The sequence below is a fragment of the Rhincodon typus genome, chromosome 20 (assembly GCF_021869965.1).
Source record: "Rhincodon typus isolate 14 chromosome 20, sRhiTyp1.1, whole genome shotgun sequence".
NCBI classification, from domain to species: domain Eukaryota; kingdom Metazoa; phylum Chordata; class Chondrichthyes; order Orectolobiformes; family Rhincodontidae; genus Rhincodon; species Rhincodon typus.
Window position 1 is genome coordinate 36,872,006 of NC_063351.1, and position 24,867 is coordinate 36,896,872.

General features: G+C 38.1%; 1 protein-coding gene and 1 long non-coding RNA gene across 2 annotated transcripts in view; one reads left to right on the top strand and one right to left on the bottom strand.

Moving 5' to 3' along the window:
• The first annotated feature begins 1,187 nt into the window (after positions 1-1,187).
• On the top strand, positions 1,188-10,012 carry LOC125485588. The gene is made up of 4 exons (XR_007264302.1): positions 1,188-1,232; positions 1,378-1,502; positions 6,084-6,155; positions 9,863-10,012. It is a non-coding gene; the product is annotated as an uncharacterized LOC125485588 (long non-coding RNA).
• LOC109936323 (rab11 family-interacting protein 2) overlaps positions 5,540-24,867 on the bottom strand; it is a 110,577-nt gene continuing 91,249 nt past the window's right edge. Inside the window, exons 4-5 of the mRNA XM_048609080.1 lie at positions 22,322-22,454; positions 5,540-8,097 (exon numbers count right to left, since the gene is read on the bottom strand). Coding sequence (XP_048465037.1) covers positions 7,873-8,097; positions 22,322-22,454 — 358 coding nt within the window. The 3' untranslated portion in view covers positions 5,540-7,872. The remainder of the gene's footprint in view (positions 8,098-22,321; positions 22,455-24,867) is intronic.

The following is a 24,867-nucleotide window of genomic DNA, read 5'->3' on the forward strand; positions in this document are numbered from 1 at the left end:
GGATCGAGTAGCATCTGCGGAAAATGTCTCAGGTCAGGGACCATCTATCAGAACCAGTACCTACATGTAGGCCAATTTTGACCCAGGAAACATTTCTTTTTGAGGTTCTGTAACCCCCAGCCCTGCTGTACTACGTTAAAAAAATGTACGATGATGTTGAAAGAAACAAAAACACACAAAGGACTGGAGATACACAGCAGGATCTGTGGAGAGAGAAAACAGTATTAGTGTTGTATTGAGTGAACCTTTCTTCAGAACATGTTGCGGCGTACAGCGGGGCTGGGAAACTTGGTGCTCGCGAAAGAGGCTCCATGGAGCTGGAACTGAATTGTATTTTCAATGAAGGACACAACTGGCGTGGGTGATCTCTACAGCAAACATTTGGTGAGCCAAGGCTTCTCGCCTGTCTTGTGTCGGTGTCATCTGCCTCTTTGTATCTTTTCAGACGCGTGTCAGGTGAGAGCAGAGACAATGTGGGGGGTGGAAACAGGGAGGACTTGTGCCTCACGCGTGCCACGTCTGACATCTGATTTCTTTCAACATTTTCAACTTCAGTGCAATCAAGATTAGTTTACTTTTTAATTTTAAAAAAAGATTTGTGGGGGGGTGCGGTGTGGGAAGTCGCCTCCGCCATGAGGAGTCGAATGGAAGTGGCAGCTGGCTGTTACTCGGGGCTCCTCAGCATCTGCTTCTGCTCGCTTTCCGACACGGAACACCTTTAGTCCATCTGCCAAATTTCTCCTTCAAAACGTTTCAAATGATCGCCACCAACAAGCGGCAACAGTCGACGGACATCGATCTGCTTTTATTAACCGCGGATTAGCCCAATATCATTTCACTGCAACCTGGCCGCTTCTGTCTAAGTGACACGCGTTCGCCACCCGACATGTAAACAAGCGCGTGTTTAAAGAAATTTCAGGTGCTACTGTGTGAGGACCCGCTTTGTTAGCACCGGGATCAAATTACCGCACTTTTCTTTCAACCACACCACTTTGATGCTGATGTTACAAATTACATGTAGCTTTTTTTTAAAAAAAAATTGAACTCCATGAAACCATATGTTCTGCCAGTAGGCAAATGGATAAAGGATGCAAGAATATCCATAGGCGAGGGATTATCACTAATTTATTAAACATTTTCCTATTCATAAACGGCTATATAACACTCAGCCAGCCAGTTCTCTGCGGCCAGAAGCCGCCTGGATGCAGAATCAGTGACACCTATTATTGCAGGTGAGAGAAAAACTTCAATAGCAAGAAGTTTTTAAAGAATTCAGTAACCGAAATTATACGTGACCAAATGAAATGCAATTAAAAAGCAACCAGCAGCAGATCTAAGAGTAAGGTGCCCTGCTATGGTGGTAATTTTGTTTTATAGATATCTCTGACCTGCCTGTGATATCCGCCTACACAAAGAAGTCTTGAAATCGGTATCTGAAGTTCAGCATTACGCCAGCTCTACCAAGGTCACGAAAAAAATGATACTTAATAACAAAGATACAGGTTTGTAATCACTGTATTACCAATAGTTGACCAGGAGAATCAGTCAGTCCTCAGAGGCTTAATGACCCATTTAAACTTGCAACTCGCACCAAAGTGCGGTTAATCAAAGGTTTCCTAACCAGCCAATTCCAGGCTGGATGTAGAAGTTCATACAATACCTTCCCCTACTCTCGGGAAGCCAGTCAACATGATTAACTGCTCATTACTAATAAGATCCTCAAAAGGTCAAAAATTAAAGTTGATTTTTTATCTGTATCCTGGTAATTTATGAACACGTCCATCGATAGCCAACTTCAAGAATTTATTTTTGATTTAATGCATATTTGACAACCTCGAAGCGGCAACTGATGGTCGAATGAAAGTTTCCTTTCCCTTCCTTTAGGAATGAATGCTATCTTAGTAATAAGCGGCCTTTGGCACTTCGCGCCTGTTTACTGTATCTTAATTCTGTTTAGACCGCTTGTGGTTTACAACTTTTTAAAGAGTTAGCAAGGGCTTTTACATTGATAGCTCACAACAGTTTCATGACTAGCGATTCATCTAGCTGATAAGAAGTTGTTTTGAAATGCGGAGGAAGGACTTGGTAAGTGATACAATGCAATACAGATTTATGTTGGTCTGCACGAAGTCAAAATGCAATTGGATAAAGTTTATTTTGGATAAAATAACAAAAAATCAGCTTGCGAAATATCCGGAAAACCTAAGCCTTAGTACTTTCTCCGAACATCTAGAGTTGTGACTGGTCGGGTAGAATATGATAGATACTCTTAAAACCTACATCATCTATCCAAATATCTCCGCAGGTGGCTGGATATTTTATTTGATAATACACAGTAAAATGACCCCAAAGAGTTTCACGATGTGAAAGGCACTAATGCAAAAAACCTGCATTTATATAGAGTATGCAGCCAACGTGAACGTATTTAAAAATCCAAACGTAGCTATTTCTAATAATAAAACAGCAAATTTAATGAAACTATCTTCGTCAACTAGTTGGATCCTTTAAATTAGTAAGTTGCAACATGAAAAATATTTTGATAATTCCAATTATTCTTGCAGATTTAGAAATTCTCTTCAATCCAAATACTCTACACAGCAACCGGAACTGCTGAAAGTGATATTTACAACAATACTAGGAAACTTCAAGAGGGTCTAGTAGCTGCATGGTTTTGATTATCAATATCACTTAGTGTTGAAGTCTATATACCCAGTCTACACCTTTGGTGCGAGTCGTGGTTAGGATTGGGCACTTTCTCTCGTGAGGTTCCGTTCCTGGTCAGGGAATGAATCTTTATGTATTTCTGCCACAGTGGCTCAGCAGGTTATCAGTGGTGGTTATCGGTGTTCACACAGTCTCCCTGTATTTGTGTAGGTTTCCTTTAGGTCCACACTTTCTCCCACAGTCCAAAGATGTACAGGTTTGGTTAACTGGCCCTGCCTAATTGCCCCATAATGTCCAGGCTAGATGGATTAGCCACAGTAAATGTGGAGTTATAGGGATAGTGTAGGGGCAGGGTCTGGGATGCTCTTTGGATGGTTGGTGCTGACCTGATGGGCCAAATGGTCTCCTGCCCTGTAGGGATTCTACATTATCAGGCTTGATCTTCCAAAACAATTGTGACCGTCTCATTATAATTTAGATTTAGCTTGAAAGTAACCAAAATATATGAATTTCCAGATAATTGCACTTCACATTAAATTTTAGACAAAGGACAATTTATTTCTATTTCTGGTACTTTTAACTAATTCTACATTAAGGATGAGACAAAACAGTATCAGTTTAAACATAAGCAAAATGCGATGGTTATGGCAAATCTGAAATAAAAACAATGAGAAATATTCACGTGGTCAGGCAGCATCTGTGGAAACAGAAATGCAATTAACATTTAAGATCAATGACCTTTCGTTTGATTTTGATGTGTTGATACAAAAAAAGTATCAATTTTGATTATGTAGCAGTGTAAAAACAAACTAAAAATCATACCAGATACAAAAATTGCCAATGTTGTACTTCATCTTATGTTAACAATATGAAAATATCATGATGGAATATTAGCATGCATGACCAGATCAAACAATCAACATCTAAAGTGAAAATTTTTTCAGTACCCTGGTAAAATAGGGACAACATTCCATAATATATTTAATACACTTTATTAAATATCTGAAACATGCAGCATATGGTTCTTAGCAATATTTCGAGCATAGCTACAAATGCAGAGTGCATTTAAGTTTAATACGTGTAATGAAAGATGTGCTTTGTCACGACTTAATTACAGTGCAAACATAATTATACTGAACTTGCTCATTAAGTCATTAGCAGATTAATACCGCTGGTACTTTCCTTTCAATCCAATGTCATTTCTAAACATGCAATCAATTTACAGAGAACCATTTATATTAACATTCTTTCATAATAAAATACATACCCAAAGCTACATGCAGCCATTTTTCTTAGCTTATTTATAATACCAGACAAATATGGAATATCCATTTAATACAGAACATAGATGATGTCTGCATGCTTTATTTTTATTTGTAGTTGACTATTTTTGAATTTGCCACATATACATGGTGAACTACAATGAATGACCAGCAATGTTTTCACGTTTAAAATGTCATAACTTTGCATAATATATACCACGTGAAATCTTACGCACTCATTTTAAAAAATCAAATATCTTTAGCAGATCTTGCCAAGGTGCATTTAAAAAAAAAACACTATATAGTCTTCCATAAAACTTTGCTTCACATGTATGAATATTACATTGGTTTTGTATTCAAAATGTTCAAATATTACTACAGAAATCAGTTACCATATTTGTTCAAAATGCTTTAGTATAGCACCTCAGCTTATTTAAATAAAACTGCTGATGAAATAAGAGGGCTGGAGAGTGGGATTAACAGGGTAGCTCTTTCAGGAGCTAGTACAGACATGACAGGATGAATGGCTTCCTTCTGTACTATAAAATCCTCTGATTCTATGGATGTCCATATCATTTAAGTACCAGTTTACGATACTTTTCCAGGGTGATGGTACATTCATTAGATTGATTTCTAAACATCTAATAAATTTAGAAGGCAGCATTAAACTACTTTCAGCTATTTACAATTATTCTTGATGAAAACATTTAAAAATCTCAGATTCATGAAAAAGATAAATAATTAATTGAAAAAATATGCACGAGCATTGCAAATGTACCTGTGTGCCACAATATGTAACTGAGTGCACTCGAAAGAAATTTCATAGAACACAATAGATCATAAGGAAAGTAATAATTGCAGGGATATACAAACCAAGTGAAACACGTAGCCGTATTACTGGGAAAGTTCAAATTTTAATTAGTTCTTTTTAATCCACAGAAGGAAAAGCATTGGTACCCATTGTTTTCATTGGTGCACTTCTTGTACTGACTGTAAATAGAGTTGACATATCCTTTATGTAATGTGGACCAAAACACTTTACTTTCATCAGTTTTGTCCAATCTGACAAATATGACTGGGTTATTTATTGCATGTAAGTGTTGAGTTCTTAACTCAACCAATAACTTCAGTTACAGAGACATTAACTCGGGTAGATAAATTGTAGATTATTATTCCCAATCTGCACCCTAGCTTCTATTACAGATAAAAATGTGTAAATAAAGAAGTTTTTTGCTTTCTTTAAAAGTCTTCCACAACAACTAACCAATGAAGCCAAACTGTTTCAAGATGCAATTACGGTACCTAAGCAACAGGGTTTAGACAATGTGTGAAGAATATATGCAATATAGAGAATATCTTACCAAAAACCTCCAAGTCACATTAAATCTCAATAAATATCCTTTACAAATGGTATGCAGATTTAGCAGTAAACTGGTAAGGAGTTTATGCAACCATCAGGGCTTCTTGCAATAGGCTTATGGATATTCACTGTAAAAAAAATTTACAACTTCATAACATGATCTTGTCTCAAGGATAATATAATTATTGGCATCATTCTAGGAATAACACATCAATTACATGAACTTCCAAAAGGGAAGGATCTTTGGAGCTGAACTCAAGCATTATTCTTCTTAAAAGTGCATCCTAAATCAGCATGGATGACTGTTTGTACCAGTTAATTACAGCTACAGAACCGTACTTCAAAGGTTCAGTACATTTATTTTTTCAGCCAATACAAAAAAAGGTCTGTGCATTAAGAATTTGGTTGAGTTTATATCTCTAAATAGTTCAAAGTTATACAGCAAGTACCTTCAAGTCTGGGGAAAAAAATAAATAAATAATACATTTACAAAAAGCCGGCATTTTTAATGTGAAACATTAAAAGAACACCAAAAGCATAAAATTAAGTAACTTAAACGTTTTGTTACAATTTTAATTTTCAGATGTGCAAAAGCAGTACTGGCATACAGTATTTAAATAGACTCTATGGGCACTTAAGCCATTTAAATATTTTAAAATGTGTGTGTCAAGGCTTCAAGTCAAGCAGCTTTACCCAGCAATCGGTTGAGGTCTGTTTTGTTTTATTGCAGCCATGAAGTGAACTTTGAATGACTAAGATTGGTTTCACCATTAGCTTAAACTTTGATTTCAATACAGTTTACAAGTGATTCTGGACAAACACAAGAAACGGCTATCTGCAGTATGCTGTACTTTAAGATGCTCAGAGGGGTAAGTGACAGTTAAGTCCCAACCACGGATTGTGTCTATTAAAATGTAGCATTAGATAATGTGTTACGTATAAATTTCAAATGAGACAGTCAACTGAGTGTAAAGATAAATATGTTTGGATTATGACTCAATGAATACAATGATCAACTGTTGCTTGAAGGCTAGTCAGTAACATTGTTATGATTCTATTTAAAATGCACAAGAAACTTTAGGTATAGTTTGGCATAAAATGCACAACTTTTATTCTGAACAACTACCAAAAAATGTCTTTACAAAAATGTATATAACTTAATATAAAATTTGAAAGAACTATCATTCTTCAGATCAGTTGCTTTTTAAAATTGACACAGAATTTGACAGTTTGTTTTAAGACTGTATGAAGAATTCACCACTGAAGCTGGTTCTCCCTATGAAATCTCAGCACATTTCAAAAAAAATACAAAATATCTCAGGTTTGAGTTATACTACACTGAACCCAATTCGGTATGAAACAGGTGTGATTTGGGTAGGGAGTAAGGTGTGGTCACACATTCTGAGTTTCTAATTTTTAAGTTATGGTGCCACAGGTGAAACAACATTTACCCAACTTCTCTTAAATGCAAAAATGCCAGTAAAACTGCTGTCTCACATGACATAACTAACATTTTTACGTATGTAAATAAGTGTTCCAATCAGTTTGTTCCATTAAAAAGTTGTCCATTTGATTTCTGCCTAAAATTTCCCACCCTTTCCTCAAGAAATACAGATAAAATGAGAATGGGAAACATCATTTTTCTAGTGTATTGTAATTGTAATTAAATCAAACATTTTGTGGTAATACAGTTGTTGACTGAGCTCTCAAGAATAAAGAGTCCAGTGTTTTGGAAGTACTGGAAGATCGAAATATAAAAGGCAATCAAGTAATAGGCAAGAATTAAGTGATTGGTTTTGGCATCGCAGAACATTAGAGACATTGCATTCAAATGTATTCAACTAAAGTGTATGAATGCCTGCTGCAATATTATAGAAAGCACAACACTAAATTTATTGTGTGAACATCTCCTCATTAAAATATGTCAGACCTTTCCCCAAAGTACACAAATACAACAGATAATCAAGTTATAGGCAAGTATAAGGTGATCAATTTTGGCATCACAGAGTATACTGATATTTTGTTTCCATATATTCAAGTGTATTAATGGCTTCCAGCATATAATAGAAATTGCAACACCAAGTTTACTGTGAAAACTCCCCAAATAAATATTGGACCCTTCCCAAAAGGTATGCAACAGTACCAGAACTAATTAGATGAAAAACTACTGCAAAGCTATATTTACTTTAGAGTTGCTATTTCATTCTATTGTTGCTACATACTATCCAGAAAGATAATATAAAAATAAATACAGTAAGCAATGTCAACAGGTGAGTGTCATTCAGGAGGGATTCCTCAGGTCAACCTACTAGTGAGGTCACTGTATGTGCTAATCTATACAAGATATGAATTACATTTTGTTTAAAACAAACTGAAATTTTAATTTGTTCATTGTTGAGAGAGAGAAAAGAAGAAATATCGTTTCTACTTTGCTTGGCAACCATTATTTAATAGCCGCTATGGAATGAGCAAATACCATTCTGTAAACTTCTTTGCCAATTCACGGTCTATAAAAGGTCATGAGAGTTGCCATTGCATTTTGTCACAGGCATTAAGTATATTTTGTCAATTCTGATGTTAATTAGGTCAATTGTTTTTTGAAAGTTTCCCAGCTTTTCTAGATGGTTCGTATGGCACTCTAAGAATGCTGGGAGTTTCCTCCATTACTCGCACTAGGAGGTTATCAATGTAGTCCTCAAGCTCTCTGATTTGACCATCCTTTCTCTTAACAAGTTCTTTTTGCTTCACAAGTTCATAGATCAGCTCATCATATGATAAATTACGATATCCAATGGCAAGTTGATTGGGATCCTGGAATGAGAAACTGAAATTAGGTTGCATAAATTTGAATCTCTATGTATTAGATTAATTTAAACACACAATTGAATACTGCTTGCTACCTATAGCTTAAATAGAATTACTGTTTCACATTGTGCCACAGTAACATCATTGCTGATCATTGATACCATAATATCTGAATACTTCTGCTAAGAGAGGCACTAGTTAGGTAAACTTGGGGTGATTAAAAATGTAGCTATTTCAAAACAGATGATCAAATTGAACGTGTCAGGAAACATGCAAGTTGAGAGATGGACTTGGAATTTAAGACTTACCTGAAAAAGACGCATAATTCATAAACTCAAGATATAGCAAGAACTGCAGATGCTGGAGTCAGACAACACAGTATGGAGCTGGAAGAACACAACAGGCCAGGCAGCATCAGAGGAGCAAGAAAATTGACGTTTTGGGTCAAGACCCTTCTTCAGAAGTGGGGAGGGGGAAGGGAGCTGGGAAATAAAGAGAGAGAGGAAGGGTGGGGCTGGGGAAGGTAGGTGGGATGGTGATAGGTGAATGCAGGTAGGGAGTGGTGGGGATTGGTTAGTGAGGTGGGAGAGAAGATGGACAGGTTGGGTCAGGTCAAGGAGGCAGGGATGAGAGGGAGGGTTGGACATGGGAGGCGGCCAGGTGTGGGGAAGATTTTAGAATTGGTGAATTCCATGTTTAGGCCATCAGTCTGTAGGCTCTCAAGGCGGAATATGAGGTGTTGCTCCTCTAGTTTGCAGGTGGTGTCATTGTGACACTGGAGGAGGCCCAAGATGGATATGTCAACCAGGGAGTGGGAGGGGGAGTTAAAAAGGTTGGCGACTGGAAGGCAAATCTCCACATCCAGCCTATCATTCTCCACCACTTCTGCCACTTATAATCCAACCCCACAACCAAAGAAATATTTCCCTCCCCATCCCATCTGCCTTCGGTAGGGACTGCTCTCTCCACGACTCCCCACTAACCCCACTACACCTGGCACCTTTCCCTGCAACCGCAGGAAATGCTACATCTGCCCCTACACCTCAACCTTACCTCCATTCAAGGCCCAAAACAAATCTTTCATATCAGACAGGGGTTCACCTGCACATCCATCATCTTGGTCTACTGTATCCGTTGCTCCCGATGTGACCTCCTCTACATTAGTGAGGCCAAGCATAGACTCAGACCGTTTCATAGAGCATCTGTGCTCTGTACGTGACAAATGACACCACCTTCCGGTTGCCAAACATTTTAACTTCCCCTCACACTCCCTGGGTGACATGAGCATCCCGGGCCTCCTCCAGTGTCACAATGACACCAACCGCAAACTGGAGGAGCAGCACCTCGGGAGCCTCCAGCCCGATGGCCTAAACATGGAATTCACCAGTTCTAAAATCTTCCCCACACACAGCCTCCTCCCATGTCCAACCTCCCTCTCATCCCTGCCTCCTTGACCTGACACAACCTGTCCATCTTCTCTCCCACCTCTATGCCCCACCCATCCCACTGACCAATCCCCACCACTCCCTACCTGCACTCACTTATCACCATCCCACTTACCTTCCCCAGCCCCAGCCCCCGCCCCCCCCCTCCTCTCTCTTTATTTCCCAACTCCCTGCCCCCTCCCCATTTCTGAAGAAGGGTTCTAACCTGAAATGTCAACTTTCCTGCTCCTCTGATGCTACCTGGCCTGCTGTGTTCCTCCAGCTCCATTCAGTGTTGTCTCAATGTATAAACTGTCATCTGTTGCATTCTTTTGTTTTGTCTGCAGAGTTCATAATTACACATTTACTAAAGGTGGACGTCATACAGATCAACAGCTTTTGAAAACAATCTTGTGTTTGGAACATGGAAAATATGCAAACCAGCCCAAAAGACTTCAATTGCTTTCCTAGAAATAAATATTCACATTTGAAATACATATTTTCTTCTATATTCATTCATGGGATGTGGGCATCTCTGGCTGGACCAGCATTTATTGCCCATCTCTAAATGTCCCAGAGGGCAGTAAACGGTCAACCACATTGCTGTCAGTCTGGAATCACATGTAGGCCAGACCACTTAAGGATAGCAGATTTCCTTCCCTAAAGGGCATTAATGAACCAGATGGGTTTTTCTTGACGATTAGCAATGGTTTCACAGTCATCATTGGACCCTTAATTCCAGATTAATATTGAATTCAAATTCCACCAGCTGCAATGGTGGGATTTGAACCCAAGTCCCCAGAACATTATTTGGGTCTCTGGATTAATAGTCTAGTGATAATACCACCAGGCCATTGCCTACCCAATAATAAAGCTTGGTTTTACGCACTAATAGGGGCTGTTAGAGAAATGGGCAAGGGAAGGAAAGTAGTACAATGTAAAAAAAACGACTTGTTCATGTAAGCACAATAAATCACGTTCCTAATATACATTTTGGAAATGAAGTTCAATGTTGTCAAGCTGTTCAATTTCCCCATTTGTGGGGCATATTACTGCAGATGAAAGTGGCCTTCAAGAAAAACAACAGGGGAAACATTTTTTGGATTTTTGTTTGTAGGTGTCCCTAGGATGACTATGAAGGAAAAATTAAAATCAAATCAGTACTGCCAGAAGAGAACATAAGAAACTTAAACTTAATGAGAATTCCTTGCATTCAGCGCCAAGCAAGGAAGTCACATGAAGCATGTACTTCTCAGAATGGCATTTAAGTCGTCCCACAGGCAACAGGTACTAACTTATTTCGCCGAAAGATTTGTTAGTTTCATGGCCTGGAAATCAATGCCATTATATCTTAAAAGCGGTACATTAATGCTTTTGAATGTACATGGTTAAGTATGAAAAATAATCTAAAGACATAAAATAACCCACCAAAGGATCCTTAACACTTTTCATATCCATGATCTCTACCATCTAGAAGGATAAGGACAGCAGAGGCTTTGGAATACCATTACTGCAAGTCAAATACCATCCTTCACTGTCGCTGGGTCAAAATTTTGGAACTCCCACCCTAGTAGCACTGTGGGAACACCTACACCACACCGACTGCAGCAGTTCTTCAAGGAACTTTCTCAAGGGCAGTTAGGAATGAGCAATAAGTGCTGGCCTAGACAGTGATACACCACACACCATGAGTGAATAAAAAAAACGAAACACTTTTGCAAAATTTAATAAAGATGGTTAATTTTATCTTAACTAGAAATATCAGACTTCTGGACAATAGGTCCTAATTTCTTGGTGGAATGATCTCGTTCTCCAGTTTGTAATAAATATTATATCAATTAAAAATAAAATTTGCTTTGAACAACCTATTAACTGCGTTGGTATAAAGACCACTTTTATAACTGCCAATGTTTTGTGCTTTCTGTATTTAATTCTGACTACATTATGTTTTCATGTGCAAGGGAAACGAATTAATTTGTTGTTTCAAAAGGTGAAGATTTCATTAGTGAGGAGTAGATTATTTTAATTTTTGTTTGGCATAAGTCAGAAAGTCAATGAATCAGATACAGGGGTCAGATACTGGCGGAAGCTTGCTCTGGCTGCTCAAGGTGCTTTAGTCATCATTTCAGAAGAAAACTCGTTCCATCAAAATGCAGCCAAGTGAATGCTGTTGATTAAAATCCTTAAGGACACTCAAGAAAACTTACATATTACTTTTATTATTCCTTTTATTAATTACTGGTATTTTATTCCGCAAATTAGAATGATTGTATCATGATCTGGAGGACATTGCTCTGTATCATTTGATCGTTGGTTTAGGCCACATTAGTTAAATCAGTTTTAAAAAAAAAAATTACACAGGACACTCCATATTTTTACTGAATAATCACTGATAGCCTTATAAAAACTAGACGAACCATGAATGCTGTAAATCAGAAACAAACACAGAAAATGCTGTAAAAGTTCAGCAGATCTGGCAGCATCTGTGAATATAAGTCAGAGTTAATGTTTCGGGTCCGGTGACCCAGTTCCGAGGAAGGGTCATCGCACCTGAGATGTTAACTCTATTTCTCTTCGCTGATAGCCTTACATTGCTACACAAAAGAAAATAATCACAGGAAAATAAAAAGTGATTTTTATTTTGAATAAAACTGCGTTGAGCTCAGTTAGAGGAATTTATTTAATTAAATTTATCAGTACTTAAACAGATTCTCTTTTCTTCAACCACTGACCATCATAATCTAGGATCTCCTGCAAAAAGTAAATCAATTTAAAACTCCATTTAAAGTCAAGGTATTGACTTTTGTCATCGATTATTGGTTTAACTCTGGTCACTAAATGCATTGGACTGGCAGCAAAATAATCTGCAGGGATCTCTAAATGCGTCAGCAACTCCATGACAGAACTGGTATTACTATCTAGGTTGCTTTCCATGCCATGACTCAATCTCTCCTCAAACTTCGTTCTCTTAGTAGACTGCTCAATATTTCCTTAGGTTGATCGATAGGAGTTTTGTTTTGCTCGTCAGGTGCCTTAGTACATTTTATTCTGTTAAAAGGTGCTACGTAAATGCAATTTGCTGTAGGTTATTACATAGTGCTCCCAATTAAACTTCTACTGGCTCAAGGATATAACTTGGATAATCATTTTCATAGCCCCTAGTCTTAACCTTGCAGTGCACTTAACAAAATTGATCAAGTTTATATTTTTCTACCCTCACAATTGTGAAATACCTCCAAGACACGACTAACTGAAATTAGGACTTTCACTCACCATACGGAGATCTCTGACCACAACTAACTTTCTGGCTCCAAAACCTTTATTGCATTAGCGGCAGGAATTTAAGCCTCTGTCAGAGTTTGTCAGTGTTTCCACCAGAAAGAGTGTTAATATTTGACATTTCATCTCTCAAGTTCTGTGCAAGACAATGCTGTTCAAGTTTGTGCATGGACTCTGACAGAAATTTCTCAGCCCAGTGGAGGATGTTATAGAGGTGTGGAGAATTTGAATACAAGGATTAAAATTTTAAATCTGAGGAATAGCCAGCTGAAGCCAAGCTAGGTCAGTGATTTGCGGTGATGGGTGAATGGACTTGATGCAAGTTAGGAAATTGGCGTGGAGTTTTGGATGAGTTGATATTTACATGGAATAAAAAGTAGAAGGCAAGCCAAGATAGTACTGCAAAACAGTGAAGTCTAGAAGTAACAAGAGCATGGAAAAAGGTACCAGCAATTATGGAGTTAAACAGCAGTGAAGACTGGCAAAATTACAGAATTGGATATAGGTAGTCTTGACGATGAAGGTGATATGGGTTTGGATTAGGGCACCAAGGCAGCGAATAGTCGAACGTGGGGGTCAGAAAGTTGTCAGGGAAGGAGATGGAGTTGGTGAGCATTGATCAGAGTTTGTAATAGGTACAGAAGACAATGGCTCTGGTCTTCTCAATATTCAAATAAGAGAAATCCCTCTATTCATCTGATATTGTCTATCAGACAAGCTGTGTGACAAATACTGATATAGCAGAAGATTTGAAAGAGGGGATGGTGAGGAACATCTGGATGTAATCTGTGCAAATGGTGGAATCGGCTATTAATCACACATCAGTGAAAATTAGTGCAAATGGTTAGGACGGCAGCAAACTTATGCTATATTCTCTTTCTTAACTGCTTCAAACATAAATATTCAAGTTTGAAGCCACCAAACCATCTCTCATGCACATGTTTAAGAAAATGCAATTATGGACATTTTTAATGCAAATCATCTGTTTCACTTAACTATACAGAAAATATTTTGCAGATCTACAGTGATAACTAAAAATAAAGATGACCACAAAACATCAGAGATGTGACTTTAGGTCTTGGTGCACCTAGATCTGGTATAAATTTAGGTGAGTTACAATTTTGCATGACAACTGTGAAATTATATTAATGAGCTAAAGGTTTTGGTAGAAATTTAAGGAACTGTCACACAATGTGACTAGCATTTATTGTTGGAGCTGTGTTATCTAACATAATGCAAGTTTAAAAGATTCCATAGCATTAAACAGACAGAATTTATTATCCGTTCTATGGAAAGTGGCTCTGTAATACAAATAGAGCACAATTTGGATAGCAGTTATAAGTTTCTAAAATGGATTCACGGATTCATGTATTCAATGTTACACATTTATCTGTTTCAATTCTTGATAGACAAAAACATTATCCTTTACAACAGTACGACATCTATAAATAATTTGCTTGTAAAATACTAGACCATTTTAATGTAGTTTATTTCTGGAAAAAGGTAAAGAATAGCATATATTATGACATTTGGACTAAAATGGAGTTTACACGTGCTCTTAAAAACCAGACAGTGACACACTATCAAGTAGTTGTAAAAAGCTAATGAATTTCTCGATTTAGAGATTGCTAGCAATCACTTTATCACTTCTCTCATCTAAAGAGTCATTAGTAGAAACTGACTCAGGCTTGAGATCATTCATAAATTTATGAAACTGACAAGCATTTTCTCCAAGATACTGTACTCAGAGCTGACTTTGCAGAAAAAGGTTACTCGCACTTGTACAGTGGATGGAAAGTAAAGTGAATAGTGGTATTTCCAACTCTGAAGTATTTTACTGCCAAAAGTGAGAATGTGTTTCAGCCGATAGATCAGTAGATTTTCCAGATGGCTAACGTCTAAAGACTTAAAACAAACCTCCAATGCGTAAACAATACTTGCTACAACAATGAAGAGAAACAATGCATCAATGGGAATGTTTTGGAATTAAAAATTCAGGTCTCTACTTTTAGGCCCACCAGATCATTTTTTGTGGAGATGGGGGTTCAGGCAGGAGTGCAGGTAATTAACAAGCAATTATAGGGAGTTGACTGGAGATGTTTACTGGGTGACAGACAGAAATGTAGGTTGGGGACAATGCTACAGGTAAGCCGAAAGATCCCTAAGGCTTGCTATATGCTGCAGCAACTAAAGGCAACCTCACCCACCTCAAATCCCTGACACATTTTGAAGCATCCACTTCCTTCTTTTCCTGCCAATGCAGGCTGCTGCTCCTTTCAGGCTGGAAGGCTTTTGATTGGCCCCAAATTGAGAGCTTGCCTGCCATTTTTAAACTGGATGGAAAGACTACTGTCTGATCTCTGGTTGGCTTCTTTGAGGAAAATCGCAACAAGTGGCTGTTTCTCACACAGTACAGGCTTCTGACCCACATTTCAGCTGGATGGTGGATTCATAAGCTCACAGGGAAATCTTACTCTTGGCTCCTAATAAGAATTAGGCTCCTTGGATTAATGTGCAAAATTTGCCTGGCCACAGTTTATGGGCAAGGATACTTAAGATTAATCATGTCAAAGAAACACAGGTTACTATCCAAAGCAGTCTGAAGAGTCAGATAAGGAAGAAAGATCTGGCAAGCCATAATCATTTTACTGTTGTTCCAATGAGGAACTTGGCTCAGGGAATATCTTTCACATTTGTTGTTCTACTCTCCTCATTCACTTTTTAATGCTTAATTAGGTGTTAAGGAGTTCACACTGGCTTCTAAACTGACTGACTATCATTCCAGTTTAAACGTTGCTTTTTGGAGACAGGTACTGGCAGTAGAACGGAGATGGCAACACATCTAATTAATATGCACCCACCTAGCATAAAGCCTCTTCAGTATTCAATGACAGAGAACAGGAAACAAATTATCCTGAAACTCTTGTATGGAGACCACATAAATTATACTCTAATTGAAACCAATGCTGATTCTTAAGGAAAGAGCAAATAGTGCGGATCCAACTTGGCACTCTTCGGTATACAGACAAACACAGTCTTCAAGTACTGCATCCCCTTACCTCTAAAATAACATTTTCATTAAAAATAAATCAAAAAGATACAACTCTTAAGCATCCTTAACTAAGCAGAGAAAACTATTTTACAACTAAAGAAATAATTTGAAGAATAATTCGTAAACCATAGGTCCTCTATGAATTTGAAATAAGGCACCTTATATCTTCAAGTCAGAATTCAGAAATGCTAGAGATCCATATAGAAATTGCAGTTATTAGCTAGCATTCTAAAACTGTATCAGTAATTAGGTAATGTTAACCTATTTGGTGGATAGGCTCTTTGAAATCCCAAGACTATATGGGAGATTAAACTGGCAAATCTTTAGATAGACTTTTAAAATTGCATTTTCAAAAGCTTCTTTAACAGCCAAGCTCATTTTTTTTCTAAACTCTAGCTCTCAGTATCATTTAAAATGTAATATTTGGCACCAGATTTTTTTTTCCAGGTTCTATGAAAAATGCATGCATGCAAAATGATGGTGTGTGAAATGTTCCTGGGAATTCTATCCATTAATTATTTATGTAGCACTTCACTAACATCATAGCACAAAAGGGTGTATTAAACATAACATTTCACCTCACTATTATGACATACAATGATGCCACTAATTTGGATTTTGTTTCTTACACTTTGGTGCTAATCATAAAAAAACCTATAACTTCCCTTCTGACCTGAAATAGTGGCTGGATTTTCAAAGGCAAAGGCAATCTCGTATACATAGCACCAGAGTGGCATTCTTTCAAACAAAAGAAGGGAGCTCTGCATTTAGAATTTTAGAATCTCTACAGTGCAGATAGAGGCCATTTAGCCCATTAAGTCTGCACTAACCCACCGACTATTTGATTTGATTTATTATTGTCACATTTACTTAGGTACAGTGAAAAGGTTTTTCTTCTGCATGCATTACAGGCAGCTCATACGATACAAAGTGATTTAGGGTAATAAAATAGAGTGAAGCACACAATGATATGACTGCAGAGAAGGTGCACAGACAGCGAGAGCAACATTAAATTTGAAATCTGAGAAGTCCATTCAGAAGTCTAATAACAGCAGGGAAGAAGTTGTTCCTGAGTCTGTTTGTATGTGTACCCAAACTTTTACAACTTTTGCCTGACGGAAGAGGATGGGAGAGTGTAACTGGGATGGGAGAGTCTTTGATTATGTTGGTTGCTTTCCCAAGGCAGAGGGAAGTATAGATGGAGTCAATGGATGATAGTCTGGTTTGTGTGATGGACTGGGCTGTGTTCATGGCCTTCTGTAGTTTCTTGTGGTCTTGGGAAGAGCAGTTGCCAAATCATGCTATGATACATCTAGATAGAATACTTTCTATGGTGCATCTATAAAAATTGCTAAGAGTCCTTATGGACATATGGAATTTCCTTAGCCTCCTGAGGAAGTAGAAAGAATGTTGTGTTTTCTTGACTATTAATGTTGACATGGATGGATCAGGGCAGATTGCTGGTGATCATCGATCCCAGGGACTTGACGCTATTGACCATCTCCACCTCAGCACCACTGATGCAGAAAGTGGTGTGCCTTCCACTCCACATCCTGAAATCGATGACCAGCTTCTTCACTTTGCTGATGTTGGAGAGATTGTTATCTTTACACCAAACCGCTAAGCACCCTCTCTCTTCTCTGTATTGTCTCATCGTTGTTTGAGATTCACCCTACAACGGTTGTGTCATCAGTGAACTTGTAAATGGAATTGGAGCAGAATTTGCCACATAGTCATGAGTGTATAAGGAGTATAGTGGGAGGCGGAGTATAGTGGGAGGCTGAGTATACAGCTTTGTGGGCACCAGTGTTGAGGAATATGGTGGAAGAGGTGTCAACGCCTATTCTTACTGATAGCGGTCTATGGGTCAGGAACTCAAGGATCCAGTTACAGACCAGGGAGCAGAAACCTAGGTGTTGAAGTTTCGACATGAGCTTGTTTGGAAATATGGTGTTGAAGACAGAACTGTAACCAATAAATAGGAGCCTGACATTGGTATCTTTGTTATCCAGGTGTTCCAGGGATAAGTGTACAGCCAGGAAGATTGTATCTGCTGTGGACTTGTTGCGTTGGTAGGCGAATTGCAAAGGGTCAAGGCAATTTGGTAGGTTGGAACTGATGTGAGTCACGACCAATTTATTGAAGCACTTCATAATTATGGAGGTCACAGCCACTGGACAGCAATCACTGAGGCACAATGCATGATCTTTCTTTGTCTCTGGGATGATCATGGTCTTCTTGAAGCAGGTGTGGATTTCAGATTATACTAAGGAGAGGTTAAAGATGTCTGCAAATATTCCTGCCAGCTGGTCTGCACAGGATCCGAGCGCACGGCCAGCAACTCTATCTGGGCAGGTCACTTTCCGTGGGTTCACTCCCAAGAAGGCCGATCTAACATTTGTAGCAGTAACCATGGGTACAGGGTGCATCTGAGGCTGGTGGGATAGGTGACATTGTTTCATTGACCTTCTGTTCAAAGCAAGCGTAGAATGCATTGCGCTCGTTGGGTAGGGATGTACTATTATCCACAATTCTGTTGACTTTGCTTTGTAGCCTGATACGTCATGTAAGCCTTATCACAAATAACGTGTGCTTGTTTGGTTGGTCTGGGTCTCCAGCTTAGTTTGGTATTGTCTCTTGGCATCTCCAAATGCCTTTTAAAGGTTGCACCTAGATTTTTTGTATAGATCAGAGTTGCCCAACTTGTACGCCTCCGACTTGGACTTCAGTAGGGAGTGGATCTCCCAGTTCATCCATAGTTTCCAGCCGGGAAACATTCGAATCAACTTTTTTGGCAGCCAGTCTTCTACACACTTACTAATGAAGTCTACGACAGACAAACATCCCACCTAGACTTATTCCCTAGCCTAACTCCATAACCCGGCATTTACCATGGCTAATCCATCAAGCCTGCACATCCCTGGACACTACAGGCAGTTTAGCAGAGCCAATCTACCTAACCTGCACATCTTTGGGCTGTGGGAGGAAATTGGAGCAGCCAGCAGAAACCCACGTAGAAATGAGGAGAATTACATAAACTCCACACACTCAAATCACCCAAGGCTGGAATCAAACCAGAGTCCCTGGTCCTGTGAGGCAGCAGTACTAACCACTGAGCCACTGCGCTGTCCTTCTAATAGGAGATTCCAAACAGTGGTCTCTCTGAAATGTGGAGTTGTACTTCCATTCTGCCAGTTCTTTTGTACTGTAGAGCTGACAAAGAAAGACAAACCATACCAAATTTTCACAGCAGTCAGTTACCATATTCTGAAATGCAATGGTCCTGACATCATTTGACAGCAGCTATCGAAGTGTCTAAGTACATAAGGGGAGTTAGGGTGCTGGCAGGGTTGTGTGCTAGATGGGTACACTGTACAGTGCCAAATGAGTACGGTGCTAACTGGGAAGAGTGCCAGTTTGGCAGGTTGTTAGAGGTAGGATGCCAGAAGAAAGAGGGGTAGGGTCCAGCTGGATAGGATGCCAGTGGAAGGGAAATCAGGTTAGGCTGGACGTGAGTTTGATTCTGGCTGCATGGAGTGAATGTGGGTCCCATGGAGATCTTGGGTTGGATCAGTGTGGCAAGCTAGGGAGTTTGGTTTTGGTGAAAGTGGTCTGGTGGAGGTGCAGTTGGTGGCATGTGAGGTAGGTATGGGGTCAATTTAACAGCTACTCAGGAATAGACTACACATTTAACAGTTGGACCTCTCCTGAGTAACCATTTTACTTACTTTCATCGGAAGTCTCCAAAGTCTGATTTAAATAGAGATTTTGAGGGTTCCAAGCAAAGAGGAATCTCCCAATAGAAAATTCAATTTCCCAGGTAATTCTTTCAGTGTGCTTTGATGGGGATTCCAGCAGAGTCCTCATGAGCATATCCCATTTATGCTGGAATAAGACTGTCTGGCCATTGGAAAATGCAGGCTAATACTCTTTATAAGATACCAAATTACATACTGGTCACCAGCAACATACTTGGTTATTAACCATACATCGAGAAAAATTCAGCAAAGCTTCAAAATACTTTCTGATAAAGTAATTTTATGAAATGTACGATAAAAAGAGAGACCATTCTGTTGACACTTGAATCAAAGTTAATCAAGAAGGTTGTCAAGATGAAAGTCTGTGGAAAAATCTCATTGGCTGATGTGTCAACATGTTACTTTGATAAAAATTTTGTTACTAATAAACTCTGATTAAAGTATAACTAGTCTGCCAAGAAATGTTATGCTTGGATCAAGGGTTCCATATAAAACAGGAGCAAATGGGAATGATACACTGGAATTCCATGTCTGGTTACAAATTACACTTTGATCAACTATAGATTAATCCAGGCTGCGCTAAAAGATTTCTAAAAAATTGAACACACTAAATAAAGCCTTTCATGTTTGACAGGATATGCATAAAGGAATTTGCAAACTCCCCTGCATGCCAAGTATAGGTTAAATTTCCCAAACATTAAGGATCACAAAACTGTGAATTTATACAACTCGACTATACACGGTTTACAGATAATTTGATTATTCATAAAATCAAATCCATAAACAAAGTACCTGTTCAATTTTTACGATGATGTGATTTTAGAATAGCATCTGTGCACTTTACGTTAGTCTTCACCACACAAATGCACTATCTGCTAAATAATAAATTTCACCGGACCCAAAATGTTAACTGATTTTTTTCTTCACAGATGCTGCCAGACCTACTGAGCTTTTCCAGAAACTTCTGTTTTTGTTCATAATACATTTTAAAACTTGGTAAACTAAAATCAGAGGTAAATCTCAGACAGGTATTACCTATTCAAATTTGGAACAGAACTTTAATTACCTCCCCTCATCTCATGACTGGCATACAGGGCTTCGTATGACTGAGCACCATTTCTCTAGATGTCACTACATTGCTGAAACTGCAATGAAACAGCCACCTTTTTGAAAGTATCTCAGTCATCTCCATAAGTCAGCAGCTAGTCACTTAACTTTTCTCTATGTGAGCCAGCTTTGGGCATGTTTTCAAATGAAATGGTGGTGTGATGTTAGAGGAGGATAAACAAAAGGTCAAGTGTTAAACAATCAGAGTTCTGCAGGAGAGTGGTATCAGACAGGAGGTTACAAAAGATAGAAGGGACAAGGACATTTAGGGGTTGAAGCACACATTTGAAATTTAAGTTGGATTTGCAGGGACCAAGAACCAATTTAAGTCACCAAAGGCATGGCAGAGTTTTAGATAAGTCAAGTTAATAGACAGTGGAGTGTGGAATACCAGCCAGAAGAGTATTGCAAATAGTTGAGTACAGAGATGACAAGGCTAGGTGCGGGTTACAGTGGCATATGGAATGAGGCAGGGCTAGATGATAGATCAAATATCCAAATATTTGACTGGAATACGTTGTGGCTAATTGGAAATCAGACACTGGAGAGCAGTGTGGCCGCACGAAAGACATCCTGTTGAGGACAAAGTGGAGGGAGTCAACTCAAATGCTCTGTGATACAAAAGGTATAGACACTTGATTTTTACTGTATGGTAATTACACATCTCAATTAGAATTACTAACAATTAAACCAAAAAATGTGATCCAAACATTCCTAAATCTCCTAAACTTGGACAAAACTGGGGACTGGCAAAGAAAATAAGCAGGACATCATTAAAAAGCGAACTTTTAAAGATAAAGTTCTATTGTCCTACCAAAGTCCAACCCTCTCCACCATGTCCTACTGTTCAGGGAAAGGAAGAGCTGAAATGGTGTTTCACTATCACTTAACAACTATTACTTCTTATGTTGAAGTAAACCTTTCATCCATTTGCTCTCTGTTAAAGAATACTTCATGTTACTAATTACAACAGTCAGCTGAGAAATTTTAAAAGGTCTCATTCTAACTGCACCTACGAGTTTGACAGGCTACTCCAGCACACAAACCTGTCAAGTATTTGATTGGGATAACAAGGTGTAGAGCTGGATGGACACAGCAGGCCAAGCAGCATCAGAGGAGCAGGAAGGCTGATGTTTTGGGCCTAGACCCTTCTAGATTGGGATGGTATAAAACAAAAAAGTTTGCTGAAAATACAAGCAGCAGCCTTTTTACCCCAAAACAAAATTAGGTGAATTATCATAAGCCACAAAAATAGATATAAAAATTGGAAAGAGACAAGATAAGTCAAAAAGCAGTAAAATGTACTGGCTCCAACATACCAAATCCACGAAAGGAGAAGCACTTATCAATATAACTTATCAATCAAATAATTCCTCACAATATTACATTTAATCCAAAATGAAATTTAGGTTGAACATTTTACCAAAGGACTAAGATGTTTAAAAATCTCATCAGAACAGTCATGGCTATAATGGAAACACTGACATTGAAAATTAATTTCAGCTTAAAATGAGTACTGAAATGAATCAAAAAGTGAAAGGTTCATCTCAACATAAACAGCTGCATGTTTGGATATCTTTACTTAAGTGTAAAAAATTCCTTACACTTACTCTGCTTTTTTCTCCATAGTGTTCAGAATGATGTTGTTTGAATGCATTACTTGAACGATTATTCTCTCGATATTTATGTCTGTCAGTGGATACTATTGCCTTTATATCTTCAGAATTTGTGGGTTTGGTTAAACTGGAGTAAGAAAAAGAAAAGTTTAACTTGAAATTAAGTGCAACTACACAAATGTTTATTTAAATGAAAGTTGGCGACACCCAACAGTTCGAAACACTACAATGATGTGACATGTGCGAAACTTTGATGCACGGCCACTTTAATCCTCTTTAAGGATGACCATCCTTTTGAAGAATGCACACAATTGTAAGAATTAAAGGCCAATCCAGGTATATTTGTAATGTTCTTTGCAAATCAACACTCATGGCAAGTAACTGCTAGCCTCCCCCAGCTGGTGCACAATGCTAGATTTGTTTCCTCAAAAGATAGCCATAGTAGATGCACTTAATCAATTTAAAACTATTTTTTCCTTTAACTTGACTATATAAAAGAGGCAAAACAATAATCTAGCATGATTCAGTTTTCTATTTTCTTTCTCCCTGTTTCCTTGTATGCCACTCAAAATTACAAATTTGCATTCATCTATATTCAGTAACTTGAATAAACCAAAATTTAAAAAAAATCCATCACACACAAATTATAACTCCCATAATCCTACCTATCTTATATCCTAGGTTACTTCTCAAATCTTTCTACGTCAAGTCAGATTTGCTCCCTTTCAGCATTTGCTACACACATTTAATATACTACAGTGCCAGCATGCACTTCCAAAATGATTCTTGCCACTTCACAGCGTTTAAATGTAATGGGCCAGATCTTTAATTTATTAAGAAATTTCTATTTGAACACACTAAATTTCATGGTTTCGGAGTAGGGGGAAATTAACCTGTTGTTCAAAGTTCATCACCATGACAGTCTAATGACCTGAATTCCCATTTGAGCTTGAACAATAATTCTGTTGCTACAATTCTCATTATGGTCCCTTTGCTCTCCCCTCTACTTAACATTTCATATTTTCCACGATTGTTTATTCCATGGTGTTTGAAAACTCATTTTGCCAATAAAAGAGCAAATGATACACAATTTATCTTCATATTTCAAACATGTTTACAAAATAAACCAAAGATTTGGAATTTGTTACACCAATATCAATGTCCAATCTCCAAGTGGAACACAGGTTAATAAAGCTAGTTTAAATTTGAGCGTTTTGATTATTAAAGAGAATATCTTTTATTTGTATTACCAATATTTTAAAAAATGCTCTGGTCCAAGTTAGGATATAAAGTTGTATAATTTTCTATAAATATCAGTAACATCTTTTGGAAAGCAGGGTATCACCTCATTATAAAATGTCAAATGTTACCTGCAGCACTATTTTCTTAAGTTGGTGCAGTTTAGAAATCTACAACCATATTACTTAGGTCATGACCTGGACATTTTAACTTGCTAAGACCACTGGGTTCCAACCATAACCAAATTGAATCAGAATCTAAAACAGCCTTTAGCAGCAGTGGGAGTTTTCAGGTCAGGGAGACAAGAAAAGGTCATATTACAACAAAGGTCAGAACCACAAGGAGAAGGTGCCTGGTGAATCAAACCTGTTAAGTCTTAACTGGTCTGTGATAGTGATGTGAGGCGTTCTGCCCTACTTGCTATAGGATTGATTTGAATGAGGCATTCTTTTGTCAAGTATTGTCTGAACTCTAAAGACAGGAACCCTCCCTCATGGCTCTTCATTCTCACATTGATGTGTCAAGGATACATTGGACTTGTTCATTCATGGCTCCTTTTTTGATCTTACTCGGAAAAATGAGTGAACTGAATTGGATCGAATTAGCTGTGGTGAAAACTAAGAACAGTTCAATTTATAGAAGTGTGGCAGTAATTTGTCGTGCCCTTTCTTCATCTGATGTCGTTCCCATGTCAGACAAGTTGGAGGATATGGTGGTCAATGGCTAAAGGTTAAAGAGGCAGGCCCTAATTACCACACGTGACAAACTGAAGCCAATTTAATTGTAGAAATAATCAATTTGACGACAATGTTACAGAAATACGTACACCATGTTACATTGTGAATCCAAACCTGACCAGCAATTTAGTTGAACGAATTTGAGGTGGCAGACTAGCACAAAGATAAAACAAAACAAAATAAAATAATTTTGTCAAAACTGAGATATCATATTACCAGTTTTGAAGTTAATTATACTGGTAATAAAATTAAAGTGATTCTGTATTGAACAGAATATTTTCAGATTCGCATTTGATAATAATTTAAACTTGGTGAGGTGAGATATAGTCAAAACCAAACAAATGGTATTATTTCAAAATATGAATTTACTTAATTTTGATTCTGAACAAATTAAATTGTTTATGAGACAAAAACAATTTGCTGGAAAAACTCTTCATCAGAACTGATAGCAGGTAGGAAAAAGTCACATAAATATTGAAGACGGAGGTGGGGACGTGGGGGGAAAAAGGAGGGGGATGAGGGGGAGTAGCATGCGAGAGGGGGAGGTTAGGATCATGCCAAAGA